At 36.5% G+C, this 14,640-nt stretch overlaps 1 protein-coding gene across 1 annotated transcript in view; it reads right to left on the minus strand.

Annotated features, from left to right (window-relative positions):
- SLK (STE20-like kinase) overlaps positions 1-14,632 on the minus strand; it is a 45,225-nt gene extending 30,593 nt beyond the window's left edge. The window contains exon 1 of the mRNA XM_008943007.1: positions 14,483-14,632. Within this exon, the coding sequence (XP_008941255.1) occupies positions 14,483-14,632 (150 nt within the window). The remainder of the gene's footprint in view (positions 1-14,482) is intronic.
- Positions 14,633-14,640: the final 8 nt, after the last annotated feature.

The raw sequence follows: 14,640 nt of genomic DNA on the forward strand, positions 1-14,640 counted from the left end.
TTGACAAGAAAATCTCAAAGATATGCTACGCTGTTTTATAACACACTTTTATTCTCCCATATCTTGTTGCACGATAGCTCACATAAAATGAGTATGGCAAAACAGCTGGCAATATTGAGAAAACATTTGTAACTAAAGCATTAAGCAGTGTCAGAGGTGTAAGGGCAAAAGACTGGTAATTTTTTTCTAAATTCAGTTATAACTGTACATACTACTTGTAAAAACAGCATTAAAATACACAATTCTGCACTACAATCAACTGCTATACGTGAGAAGGGGGAGGTGTGACAAATTAAGATTTATCCCTGCAGTGCTAAGCTGCTTTGCCAGTATCTTTCATCTGCAGAGGACACTAACAGTTTCTGGCAGAGGTCTTCTTCATTTAATGCAGCACCAGACAATGTCAGCCTCAAATAAACCTACAACTTCCTAGGAAAAATAGTAACCCAGTATATCTTCATCTCAGATTACAGAGATCCTACAGTTACTTATTCAGTCCTGTGCCCTTAGAAAAACAAAACAAAACTCACAAACCCCATAATGCTTACTGCTTATTCATTTACAAGTTTATTTTAGTCACCACATCTTAGAATTGTCTTTATTCTAGCAATTATCACACCTTTTTTCCAGATGGCATAAATAATGGTGCTAACAAACAAGAATATCAAGAAGTATTTATTAATCAAACAATTGATAATTGTAGCTGTTCCCTAGAGTGACTTTTAAGACAATCAACAAGCCAGAGTTGAAGCTGTCTCCAAAGTTGATTTTTCAGAAAATGATCATCCTTCTAGGTTGAGATTTGAGAACTTTTTTATTTCCTTTTGATAATTTTATGGATTTTTTGAACACAGGATTTAAAAAAAACCTCCGATTCCTTCACCTTGGAGGATTCTAGGTTATCTAACATTGCTCCTGGTCATTTCACATCTGTAACAATGCTTAAATTCACTGGAGCTCAGAGAGCCAGTGTTACTCCTGCTAACATCTTTTCCCAAGAAGACCTTTGGAGTTCTGAAAGTGAACTCTAACTTTTTGCAAAGACATACACCACAGAGTGGTTTTGCTTCATGTAGCACTAAGCCATTTTGTTTACTAGCACTTTACAGACTACATAGCATACATTCAAATGTACATGTATCAGCCCAGAATACTGTGGGTTTGTTTTTTTTTTGTTGTTGTTTGTTTTTTTTTGTTGGTTTGTCTTTGTTTGTTTGTTTTGGTTTGGTTTTGGTGTTGTTTTGTTTTGTTTTGTTTTGTTTTGTTTTTAACAAAATTGGGATCTCCTATGCCCAGAGCCTTTAGCCAGATCAGATATAAGATGGCTACTGCTCTTAAAAACAACAACAACAAGCATCTGACTTGACCATAGAAAATTCTGTCTTGCCAAACTGGAAATTAACAAGTCAACAATAATAAAGAAAAATGACAAATTCTCTGGGCTAAGAACCCTTCAACAAAGGCCTTATGACACGTTACTCGGGAAACTACAGTCATAAAAATGAAATGTGGCATGGTCATTAAGTTACAAAAACTTTGTCAAAACAGTAAAGGTTGTTATTAAAAGTTCTACATTTCATATAGCATTTAAAGACCTGTACTAAGACAATTTATGTATTTATTGTAGAAGATGATGGGATATAACAGATGTAACTTAACTGTCATTTAAAGAGTATACATCTTACTAGGTCAAAAATATGGGCAGTTTGGGAAAAGGTTCTGTATTATTTGCTACTGCAATGTGAATCATAACCAAGACTTGCACTGAGCATGGCTAAAGAGTCAGAGGAAAAAGAATAAATGAAACAAGATGAAGCATTATCACCTCATTTCATTCTTTGTCCTGCTAAAATGAACAATAAGTGAAGTACTCTTTCATTTATTTAAGGGAAAAATTTAAACTCTATAGGCAGTTTAAGGTTCAGTATTTTACAAAATGACACAGCTGTTAACAATGGGAAATGAAACGTGGCTACATCAATACCACATTAAAACTGGCAACAGCTCTTGCAAAACTATCAAAGCTCATATTCTGTTGCTCCATGCATGCTCTAGTCTGTTAAGATGAAACTTCCCCTATTTCTGAAGTAACAAAAAAGGAAGTAGAGTAGCTTTTGACAGCTTTCATAAAAAAGCTGTACAATGCCATCCCTGGTTTTAAAGTAAAATTGCTATAGAAACCTTTTCATATTCTCTGTATGGTATTAATGTATTTTTAAAAGAATGGGAAATTTAAACTTTGAGAGGGAAGTTAGAAAGTTTTTTTCCTTCTAGTTGGTAGAGTTAACTTCATGGTTGGGCTTGATGATCTTAAAGGTCACTAGGTCTTTTCCCACCTAACTATTCTATGATTCTAAGTTATGGCTTCCTTATATACATATCTCTAAAACAATCTAAGAGAAACCAACTGTAAAGACAGCAGCAACAACAAATGAAATCAATACAGTTAAGCCAATGTCTTTCAATTCTCTTTAATGTGAAGAAGTGATTTCCAAATCGGTTCTACAATTAACTTTATTAATTACAAAATTCACTATGATGATGTGTGCTATTTAACACTTGTACAGTCTGTGACTTGACAGTAGTTTTCTTGAGAGTTTTAAGTAATGATTCTAAGGCTACAGACCATCTCATGAAAACAAAGTGAGATAGTCTGGCATGCAAGTGAGAAAGGTTGCATCACACAAAGTTTATAATGTCCTGTCTGTCTTTGTGCTTCAAGTATGACATCTCAAGAGATCAGAAAGAGCCACCTGAATAAACATTTGGTATTATTTGAAAATTGGCTATTCAAGTGCCACAAAAATAGCACCTTGGGTTCTGTAAGTAAACTTAATTCATACTCAGAAGCAGCCTGTTCCACCACTGTGCTAATAGTGCCTTTCACATTAACTGTTTGGTTTGTTGGTTGGGTTTTTTGTTGTGTTTTTTTTTTTTTTTTTTTTAAATTGGTGTAAACAATTAAGAAAACCCATTGCTCTGAAGAACAATATGAATCCAAATCCTAACAGCCAATTTCAAACGAAATTTCTAATGTAGAAGCATGCTGCTGATAATCTTTTTCAAATTATGACTTTTTTGCACTTCCTGTTTGACATTTTACTGATTAGCGTCTTTCATTCAGGATTTACCTAATATGCTAGTGCGCAAAATATGCAAAGGGAAAACAGTTGCTTTAGTCAGACTTTTCCAACTAATGAACTTGTGAGCTTCCACTAGTAAAAGATTTTCATGCTATGTAGGGACAATGTTCTTCCACAGAACTACTGAGTAAGATGCTAATGTTAAAACACTGCAAACAGTTAAACATACAAGATGTTCAAGAGGAAGTACTGTTGTTGTCTTTTAATAGTGTGGTAATGCTGCTTTCAATGGAATTATGAAAGCTTCATTTTGCCCACGTCCCCAAGAAGTGGCAGCAATGAGGAGGCATCAGCACAGTGATTAGAAATGTAGTTGCTCTTTGAAATGACTTCCCCCTTTCTCCTACTCCTCTTCTCTCATGTTTATTTTTTATTCCGTTATTAAACTGAAGACTTTTTGAAGCAGAGGGCTATCTTTTGTTGTGTATTTGTACAGCAAGAGGGAATGCAGAATGCTATTCCTTCTGGAAAATTATCTACATCATTCCTTGCTCCAAACCACTCTGGTCACTCCAATTCAGCTCCTGTACTTTGCTCATCCAACTAAACTTACTGAAGATAAGAAGTCTTATAAAATTTCCATTCTTTTCTAGCAGTTTTCTAGTGTACCTAAAGTAGGGAAAAGAATCACCACATGAAACAACTGGGAAGATAGGCTTTTAGTACATTTCTGGTTAAAGATATGTCTACACAATAAAATTCTTCTAGCATGGATGTCAGTGATGCAAACGGACAGAACTACTGACTGGTAACAACGCCACCAGCAGCACTTAGCAGAACTGCCTGTTTATCGGCACTGTTGCTGACAGCAGATGATTTACACAACAGAACTATGTCTATTTTATCTTCTGTCCTGACAAAAAGACATTCACCTGACACACCTTAACAACTTCAGGATATCAATATGCCACCTTGACGCTTCCCTTTTATAGCTCTTTAAGCCAATACTGAAATGGTCCTGTTGTTTTTCCCTTACATCAGCACTGTCACTTGTCTGGCCCTCCCGTGAGCTGGTCTGGGGAGCCAAGAAGATTACATGTACAATCAGCTTTTGGGTAGCTTAGTTCCTTGAACCAGATCATCGTGGGGCTGGCAAGCACCAGACCTGTCACAAGGAGGGAGGTGGGAAAGGGAATACGCTGCCAGAAGTCTGGCTTCATGGCCTTGCATAGTCAGAAACTTGTGGAAAACAGCCATGGAAAAGACCCAGCCACTCACCATTCATAACTGGCTTCTGTACTTACTAAAGATATCGAAATGTTATCAACTGCTTCACTTACCAGCACAGTTCCACACTGGTTTAGTGCTTTTCAGAGATTCAGAAGAGTCATCGTTATGTTGCACTGGCTCAAAGGTAGGGCCCCATGCTGGGCCACTAACGACTAAGAAGTTACAACATCAATGAACACTGAAGCAGACATCACAAACAGGCAGTTAGTGAGTCTGTACACTAGCTCTTTTTTGTATTTCACTTAAATGCCAGGGGAAGTGCGTGGTTTCTTTGTTTTTATTTGCTAAATCAACAAACAATTTCTAGTATTATTAAGGTGATCAGAACATCTAAGTCTGCTAAGAGACAGCTTGAGGTTTTTGCTACAGTCAAAAGCAAAGGAGGTATCTTGAAGCATGCCAACTATCCCTGTCAATTGACAGGAAACACTCGACTGTATTCTTGTTTATATGGAGATCCTCAAGCTTTCAGAAAACCTGCCTCAGAGAGACGAAAAATAGCAGGCAGTGCTTCCCTCTTTCAGGTACTTATCAACTTGGTTAGTGCATCTTCACTAGGAGTAAAAACTAGTTAGGGTGAAAGAGCAAAAACAAGCTTGGCCTTCCTCTAAGAGTATTCACTTCTCCACATTCCTGGAATGATTCTAGTCCATTTTGGGGATAATTCCTGTTCAGACTCTTCTGACTATATTTTCCAGTGATGAACACAGTTCAGATTTTTCAATGTAATACAGTTGCACAGACCTATGGTTGTGAGCAGTGAAAGAGAAAAAAGTTTGCCTGAATGGTGAACTAGAAGATTTATGGCATCTGCAGAAGCTGAGAAAGTAAGAGAATGAGAGAAGGACATTAAAAGTACTAAAAGGTCGAGCACTTGTCTTACAAAAAAAGGAGACTGAAAAGGTCGGGCCTCTTCAATTCAAACAGGAAAAGCTGAAGGTGGGGCAGGAACATGACTGAACTTTACCAAATAAAAAAGGCAGCATATGAAATGAATAAAGCCTGATTGAGACAAAGGTTGTGAAGGAGATGAGTGCTTCAGCACGGATTAGCATGTTGCAGTAAACCCTCAACTGACATTTCTCCATTAACGTTTTACTGCTTTCTGATTAGAAAGTATTAACTCTTTTCCTAGTAAAGTATTGAGCAGAAATACAAGTGAAAAGACATCTTCTATAATGTGAAATCTAGACATGTGCTAGAGAAAAGCTTTGGTTTTACCAAAACCTGTCAGGAGAACCACCACCTACCAGACAGAGAAAGAATGAATTCCAGTGCAGAAAGTCTTGCCAAGTTATTACTGTACCATTAACAAAGTTACAATAACTTCCCTCAGAACACTATTTTCTGAATGGTGGTTATGACTAAATATTTCTAGAGACAGAACCTTATTCTTCAAAGTAATCCTTAAACAAGAAAGTCTAGGATCTAAAATCCTGTTCAATGAGATATGAAGAAAGTAAAGGGACCGTCTTCTCCAATTCATTATCAAGCTAGATAGATTTATAAAAAACCTGCCTCACCATGGGGATTCACCATTGCTTTCAGTAAACCAGCTGTGGTGCAGGCACAACTGAAGTCCTAAAGTAATAGCTTCCCCCAAAACTTCACCAGGTTCTTCCACTGAGCTGCTCTTCCATTCTCTGCTCACCCACTCATTTTGAATAACTGCATTAACACAACTTTAGAAAAATTCTTTCTGAAAAGAACTGAAGACCTTTTATTTGTCATGGCCTCCTTCAGTTTCAGATTTTCTGAAACAACCACCAACATTAATTTTTAAGACTGACACTTTAAAGTAATAGTCACTCCTCTGTAGTAAGGTGGTATTTAGCAAATTTTAAAAGCTAATCAATAAACTTTTCTGTCTGTTGTAGTAAGCCCCCTTTTTCAACTTCATATTCTCCACAAAAAAAAAAAAAAAAAAAAACCAACAAAACACACCCAACCAAAAAACCAAACCCCCCCCCCCCAAAAAAAAAAAAAAGAAAAAAAACCCAATAAAACCCAGAAAGTATATCATAGAATAGCATGCTTCAGGTAATCAGGACCTTCGTAAAGCCAGATTTTGGCAGTAACTTGATTCAAGCATAAATCTATGCTTGAGCAATTTCTTGCTCTAGGCTACAGGTAATTAAACAGAAAATGGCTTGAAAATATAAACATGGCTACATAAAGGGGAAAAAGTTCGTGTCTTTCTCTTAGTTTCCAAATCAGCAGTCATGCTTAGCTGTTTTTCATTAACCTCTATATGAACATATGCAATCCCACAGAAGACTGCAAACCAGTTTTAATCCAGAAGGGCAAAAATAAACAAGAAAAATCTATGACTTTCATGTTGTAAGTAATTTGATTTTACATACATTTAGAACTGTTAAAGAAATGTTACATTCTCCTAAACCAAAATATGATAGTTTAAGTGCATTAAATATATGAAGGATCTTCTGCTACTATTTTGTGAATTTTTTGCTTTACAGAAATTTGCTGCATGCTCTTTAGTTGCTTTGTATCATGAACGTAGATCATATTCAACACTAAATTTCTAATGCCAAAGGAAAATTAACATTTACGGTAAAGCCTTAAATTTTGTTGAAGTATGAATACCATTGCAGAGTGGTCTGAGGTAGCCTATTAGCTTTCATTGACGACAGTTTTTATTGCTTGACAACCTCCAAACATATTCTGCACAAACTAGGTCTTCTTTCCATCTGAAAAGATTCTTTTCCAAATGGAAAAACGACAATGTGTCTCCACAAGACGTATTTGACAGTTAATTTCTTTCAAGCATTCCATACTGTATAAAGCCATTAAAAATTAATTAGAGGGAGTTATAATATTTTTACATAGGTTTGGAGAATTTTTTTTTTTTTAATTCTCTGCTATTAATTCAGTCTGCTTTGTTTTCTAACTGCAAATTTCAGGGCTTTTCCATCACTGAACACTGAAAACTGGAACAATGCAATCAGTATAAAAGAAAAAGATAGCACAAGCACTGCATTTGAATAATTTGGCAGATACTGTAAAGTAAGACAATTAGGCAAAAGAGAAGAGATAATCTGAATTTGTCAATTCTGTGTATAATCTGAATATAATTAAAGGATATTCAGGGAGCACAAAGAAACAAAGACCAAAAAAGTATTCATAAATGACACTTCAGGCACCAGGGTCTCAAGGAATGCATTTAAGATCTCAAACCAAAGAGTTTAATTACATGCTACTTCTTTTACGCAGGCACAACTGTCATTTAAGAAAAATTATGTTTATAATCTTGCCAGATTCTCAAAACGTGGGTCATGGCCCATGAAATATTTGAGGTCCATTCATAATTGCATTCAACTGCGGGGCTGGGGGACGGAATCCCAAACTGCGAATTGTGGCACTTGCAAATACAAACCAAAGTTTTCTGCAATGTTGTTCATGGGCTGTTCATAACTAGAATTTGAGTCACCACCAAAAGAAACTTGTGAACTACTGCTCTGCAACAACGGCATGTGTTACTGTTTGGAGAATCGTATTGCTGGGAGGACTACAGCCCTGCCAAAGATTAAGCTCAAGAGGTTTAACAAATTTGTCTACAAGATCTGTTAAAAAAAACAACCACCAAACAAACCAACTCCAACAAAACCTAAAACAGTACCACAAAATTTTTAGCTCCTATATCAGAATTATTTAATTAAATAGACTGCATCTGACTTAGACACAAAGAATTATTTCACTAAGTTAGAACGGCTTAAAGCAGCTTAATTCTGCAGTTTATTTGACATTAAACAGTCACATTTAGCTTATGCCTGAAATCAGTTTTACTCTTCAGACAAGAAACCAACAGTCCAAGCATGTACACAAATAGTTAGCCAAGACCTATGAAATATCAAATGACATAAAAAAGGAACTTTTATAAACATCAGAAAACATTATTTTATGTATTTATTTAGAGTTTTAAACAGCTTCTTGTGCTCACACTTTGGAAAAGATGACTGCCTTACCAAGGAGTGATCATGAGCATTCTGTATTTATCCCCACAAACTTGTCTGCAGTTGTAATTCTGAGTGCAACAGACAGACAATACATTACTCAGAAGTATCATGATGCTGATTTTAAGCCAAGTGACTTAGAGATGTCCAAAAAATGAGACATGAAACATGTGCTATACTTCTTTAGAGTATTTCCTTACTACAGACAAAATAGAAATGAGATACTACCTTCTACAAATAGCCACTTAAAACAAGAAAATTATCTCAGTTTACAATCTACAGGTGACTTTCTTGTACTACCCAGTTCCTCAGAAAACTTAGCTGGTGACAATAGGTGTAAATAGCTCGGTAAAGCTTTCCCCTTGACACTTCCCTGGGTCTAAAACAGTGATACAGCCTTTTCCTTATCTGGTATCTTCAACAAGCTATGACTGCAATAGTGTGAAAATAAAGATAACATTACAGAGCAACTCACCAAGCTGATCAGCAGGACTAAAATCGTTCCTCTTCTACCAATGGTCACACATCTTTTTTCATCTAGACCATAGAGCACAGCCCGAAAACACTCAGGCTGCTCTTACAGAAATTACTGTTCTTAGCAAGCTCTAGGTAAAGTCTTAGTTCTGTTCTACTTAGACTAAATATTTAAAATAGAGCATTGCCATCTTACACATGAGTCTCTTGAGAGTACATCAACTCTCTCCTCTGTCTACTAATGCCTCTATGGCTAAACAAAGCAACACGGCATTTAAGTGAGTATTATTAATTCAGATCTCCCGAGGACAACTGCACTATTTTACTGCTCCAGTTTAATTAGAGGTCAACTTATATGTAGTCAGTTATGAATGAAAATTGATTAAAACAAAATTTGTTCAGTATGGCAAACAGCTTTAATCAAAATTGCCAAAAATTTTGCACCGATTCATTCCTATATGTTAAAATTTTATATAGGACATTTTCACCTGCTTATTCTTTCCAGGTCTAGGTTTACAGCAGTCACACATGAAACTTCAAGGTCATGAAACACAGTATTTGACTGGAAATCCTCAAATGTGTATTTATCTTCCAGCTAGTACCAAACACACATGATTTCAGATTAATTCAAGCAATATCCTTCCATGGTGAACTGTATGTTTTATATACAAATATATGCAAGTTCCAACAGCTCTAACAAATTCTTCTAAAGGATTAGTGGAGCTAGTGACACCAGGTAAGTCAAAAGATAAAGAGTAGACAAAACCCAGCCTATCAGTGCTTCAGCTTAGACATAAAGTGGTCAAAATCTACTCCTATGAGCGTTCAATTACAGATGTAAAAGATACCCACCCTAGCAAGCAGCATGATACATGAGTATCATTAAGATAATGTCAAATTGCAATATCCAACTGTAACAATTATTTAGAAAAATATGCTGCCAGGCCACAAGAACTAGGAAATACGAATTCTCCTTGCTCTGCCCTGCCTCTGTTTTCAGGTCAGAGTAAAGTATTTTCTAGGATTAGACATAAATTATGATGTTAATGATAAGCAAAAAGTACTTCTATTCAGCCACCATTTTCCAGTTCCTATTTTGTCATTAAAAGGAGTTAAAGCTGGGCTATCAATTAATGAGAATTGGTCCAGTCTCATTAAATCACTGTTTAAAAAATCTATTTGCTTCTACTTGCTGTAGAAGACATTAAGGCAAAATCAAGCTCTCCTGTAAGTCATATATGTACATCACAGGTAAGATTGTTTTAAACACAGAAAAAAAAGCTTAACTTAAATGAAGCAACATGATTAGTTTATTAGACTTGAAGAAACACTATTATCAGAAGTCCACTACTATTAGCCTGAGATGAGTTTGTACTGGTCACTTTTGCAAATAAATGCATATATGAATACTTAATGTAGTTGCAATTTTCAGAAGATAATGCATTTGGGTAATGCTGTTCACCATGATTATGGCTACCAACTTCCACATTTCTTCACTCAACCTAAAGAGAAAGTAGAATAAGCTTTTCAACCAAGCACCACCTAATTGCAGAGCTGGAAAACTTGTCTTAGTAACTTTAAATGAAATACAAATACTAGATTTTCCAAATTCCTATAAGAATCTTGTACATACAATGCTTTCAACTTCTTAGATTCAGGACCACAAATGGGATCATAGAAATGGGCAGAATATTCCAATTCAAACTAAGCAGCATGAATGCAATTCTAAACCAGATGAGCACAACGGAGTCTCTGTGTCAATTTCTATTAGAAGATACACACTATACATTTACTTTCTACACACATACCGTATATAGATACCCTCTGTCTTATACAGTACACTGCCACTTATATTCTTCCACTACAGAATCTGTTTCCATAGAAGACTTATAATTAGTATATTTGTACTACACAGTACAAATAGAGTACAGATGGTACCCATAATTATCATCATGATGGCCAAAAGACCATGAATTTCTTGGAGGAGTATCTTCTGGCGAAGGGCTCAGAGACGACACCAACTAAAAATTACAAAAATGCCTTTCTATAATATAAATGTTCTTGTACTAGTCTATAACGTTCTTACTACCCAAAAAGGCTGGCAAATTTTACCGAAATACAGTCCCTGCTCATTATTTCACTCAAAGGATTAACTTAGGAAGATATCTGGATTTTAATTAGGTGCGTGCATCTGTATAAGAAAGGTTCTCAAATGGGAGCTTTAGCAAGGAAGAGCCACAGAACACATCAGGCATTTTAAAGGTCTGGTTTCACACTATCTGAACATTAACTTCTGGGAATTTGGAAAGTAACTTAAAGCTAATCAAAGTCTTCAACACTTACACTGATTTGCCTTAAAACAATGTTTACTATGTGCATTGAACTGATATTTGATACAATAGGGCAAAGTAACACACAATAAAGTAACATGCAATAATATTGTAACTAATTTCTGAAGCAAAGTGATTACAACTAACTTTAACACTAAGCCAAAGACTTTTCAGAGGACTTAACCTGTTCAAATCAAGAGCAGTTTCAAACTCTTTTGGTTTTGGCATGGGTTTTTCTTTTGTTGTTGTTTTACAATCTAACTGGCAAAATTAAGAGTTGAAATCAGCCTCCAATGCCAATATTATGCTTCTTCAGTGGCTATCAGAAGCCTGGAAATCCATTCATTAATTCTAAACAATCCATGAAAGGCAATTAAGAGACTGGACAAAAGTCTATCATTGGCAACTTCAAAATTCTCTTTACAAGGGCCCATCACCTGATACTGAAGTACTGCAAGGGTCTGTAAATTGAAAAAGGACTGAAAGCTACACCATTATTCATTAGCCAAGAGCTAAAAGAGAACAGCCTAGAAGTGGTCTCTTTGAAGAATGAAATGTCCTCTACAACCATAAACCCTTGCCATCAGTAGTCTGGAGTTACACAGCTCCTCCGATCAGCAGTGGATGAAACACTGACAGCATTTCCAAACGTTACTTAGAGGTTAAACACGTGCATTGTCACAGTTAAGAAAGCTTTAGAAAACTAGAACAAACAGCTTCAAAGGAAACAAGCTCTTCTAGCAATTTGCCTAAGTAAAAAAAATAAGTGAGATTCTTGTACTTGATTGGGGAGGAAGCGAATGAATCACAAGTTTTCAATACCCTTAAGACTTCTGTATACAAAATTATCACTAGACACAGCATTTTTCATGTAAATAATTTAATCAGCTAGGCTTCACAGTACTGTCAGAATAATTTAAGGGCTACTTTTGAGTTTTTATTTAAATATTTCATATTTTGTCCAGAAGATGAATTGCACAACTAAACTGAATACTTCTCCATGGGAAATCACAGCATGTAACCAATCTAACCTTTTGTTTTAATTAGAAGTCCAAAGTATACAAAGACTCATATGATAAAATGGAATTGCCAGGTAAATATCTGCCAAAACCCTGTCACACTGCATCCTAGGATCTTAAACAAAGCCAAATGTGTTTTTGGCAAATGTAACTGACACTAGGGTGTTTGGCGTTCTCTGAAAAACAAACAAAAAAAAAAAAACCACAACCCCCCTCAAAGACCCAGCACAAAACCAAAACTGGAACCCCATTTACAGTACTTAAAGACTAAGCCTTCAAACGTCGACAGTTTTGTTCTAATTGGTAGTTTTGATTCCAAAATTTGAGAAGGTATCGACTAGCTGTTGTTGCAGTTTCTCATTCGAGGTTTACATTCAAGGAAGAACAACCTAGCACACCACTGCTTTCCAAATCTTCTCACCAAGCATGCTCACAAGCAGGAACACAAGTACAGTCAGCATATGCACCAAATCCTCCTCCTCAAATTCGATGGAAACCAAATGAATGCTGCTAAATACATGTAATAGGAGACTTATCAAAGTGGGAATTTTTTTTTCCAGCAATACTAGTACCTGCTAATTTTCACATGTGCTACGTTCAACAAGTTCACTAGCACAACTGCATGTGCAATCCTGACTACTACGATTTTTAAAGTAGGGTTTAGTTTTGATAAGTTCAATTTCAACAGTTAATACTGTCATTTCATATTCAGAAATACATCTCAAAGTGAAGGAATCACACTCAAGTGGAAAAAACTCTCCTGTTGTACACAAAGTACACCAAAATGCAAAATTTACCAGCTGTCTTGCTCAGACAGCTTCCTCTACAAGCTATTACTAACACAGCCGTGCCTACAGATAAATATGAAGTGAGAAGATGGGAGGGGAAATGCGTGTGTGGGAGGAGTGGCAAAGAGCATTATATTCACAAATAGGGAATCAAAACTCTTCTATTAAGTTTTAAGAAAAACTTTAATACTCTGCAAATACTGTTAAAGACGTTATGTTTTTAGAGTCACCAAGATTTATGGCGTAGCAACTTCAGACATATTTCCCAGTCATTTTAATCAAAAAACCCTCAAAACTTCCACACTGAGATGAAGGACGACATATAGACTGCATATTATACCAACGTCAAAATAAACTAGATGCTCTTAAAATTAGAACATTGAGGCAAATTCCTAGAGTGGGAAAAAACCACCTAGCATTCTGAACTAACTGGGGCACTCTTGCTCAAATAGCACTGGTTTCATGAGTACCCATACTTCATAAACTTTCAAATGCAGTACTCTAAATATATAAATGCATCTTGACCAAATTAGATCTCAGAAACACTGTAAATGCTACTCTTATACTATTTTTTTCCTAGTCTCAGGAACCTGCTCCAGACTCTCAAAGCATGTCAGTTTCCCAATTCTCTCATGGTATCCTCCTTGCTTTTTTCCACACTGCGCCTAAACCAAACGTGGAGCATTAATGACCTTTATAGGAAGGGGGAAAGTAGATAAGATTTGCCCGATTTGTTACAGTCTTGTCAAACACTAGCAGCATTGTATCCATGTGTTGGGCTCCACTTGATAAATTCTACATAAGCATCCTGAAAAACACTACTTGTACCAGTATACTTAAAGATTTAAATATCAAACAACTCAGAGAAGTTAGGAGATCCAACATAGGAATGCTGCTACAAAGAAAGCCAAGATAACACAACTATTTAACGCAATTTCATGTGGAACAAAGCAGAACACCCATTAAAACCGGCATCAGCTTGGCCCTATAACCTACACACATCGAACATAAGCCAATTTTACTGTTCATGGGCTTCCTTCCGTATAGAAACTTAAAAAAAAACAAAACCAAAACTACGAACTTCACACTTAAGAAAATATGCTCTTCGCAAGGTTAGAAGCCATACTGTACACGAGTCCAAAAAAACAAAATACAGGAGAAGCGAGCGATTCAGCAACGGGCAGGGTGGAGCAGAAGGCGGGACAATGACCTAATAGGTCTTTTCTATCTTTAGTTTCATGAGCCTCTGTGGACAAGAGGCGTCTGGATCACACGCTCTGCTCTCCAGCCGCCACACCACGGGGACTCGGACACGTCCCTTCTCGCAGGGCGGCAGGTGGCCGCAGCACCCACCTGCCTCGGGAAGTTCTCGGGAAACTCGATGCTCATCACAAGTATCCCAAGGTGACAGAGCTCACAGACAGGCAAGCTCTAGACAGCGTTGAACTCAGAAGCACCACTACAAGTCATTATTTTAATCTACGAGTATAATACTATGAGCGATCTGAGTTGCCCACTTGTCCTTACCTTGAACACTTTACCGAAAGCACCATCTCCCAGCTCTCCTATAATTTCCCAGAACTCCTCAGGGTTCAAATCCCTCTTGACGTGTTCGTATTGTTTCTTCTTCTTCTCACCACCCAGCTTGAAGATCTTACGAAAGTTGAAGAAGGACATTTTTCCTC

Source organism: Merops nubicus, unplaced genomic scaffold (genome assembly GCF_000691845.1).
Source record: "Merops nubicus isolate BGI_N331 unplaced genomic scaffold, ASM69184v1 scaffold13396, whole genome shotgun sequence".
Classification (NCBI taxonomy): Eukaryota; Metazoa; Chordata; class Aves; order Coraciiformes; family Meropidae; genus Merops; species Merops nubicus.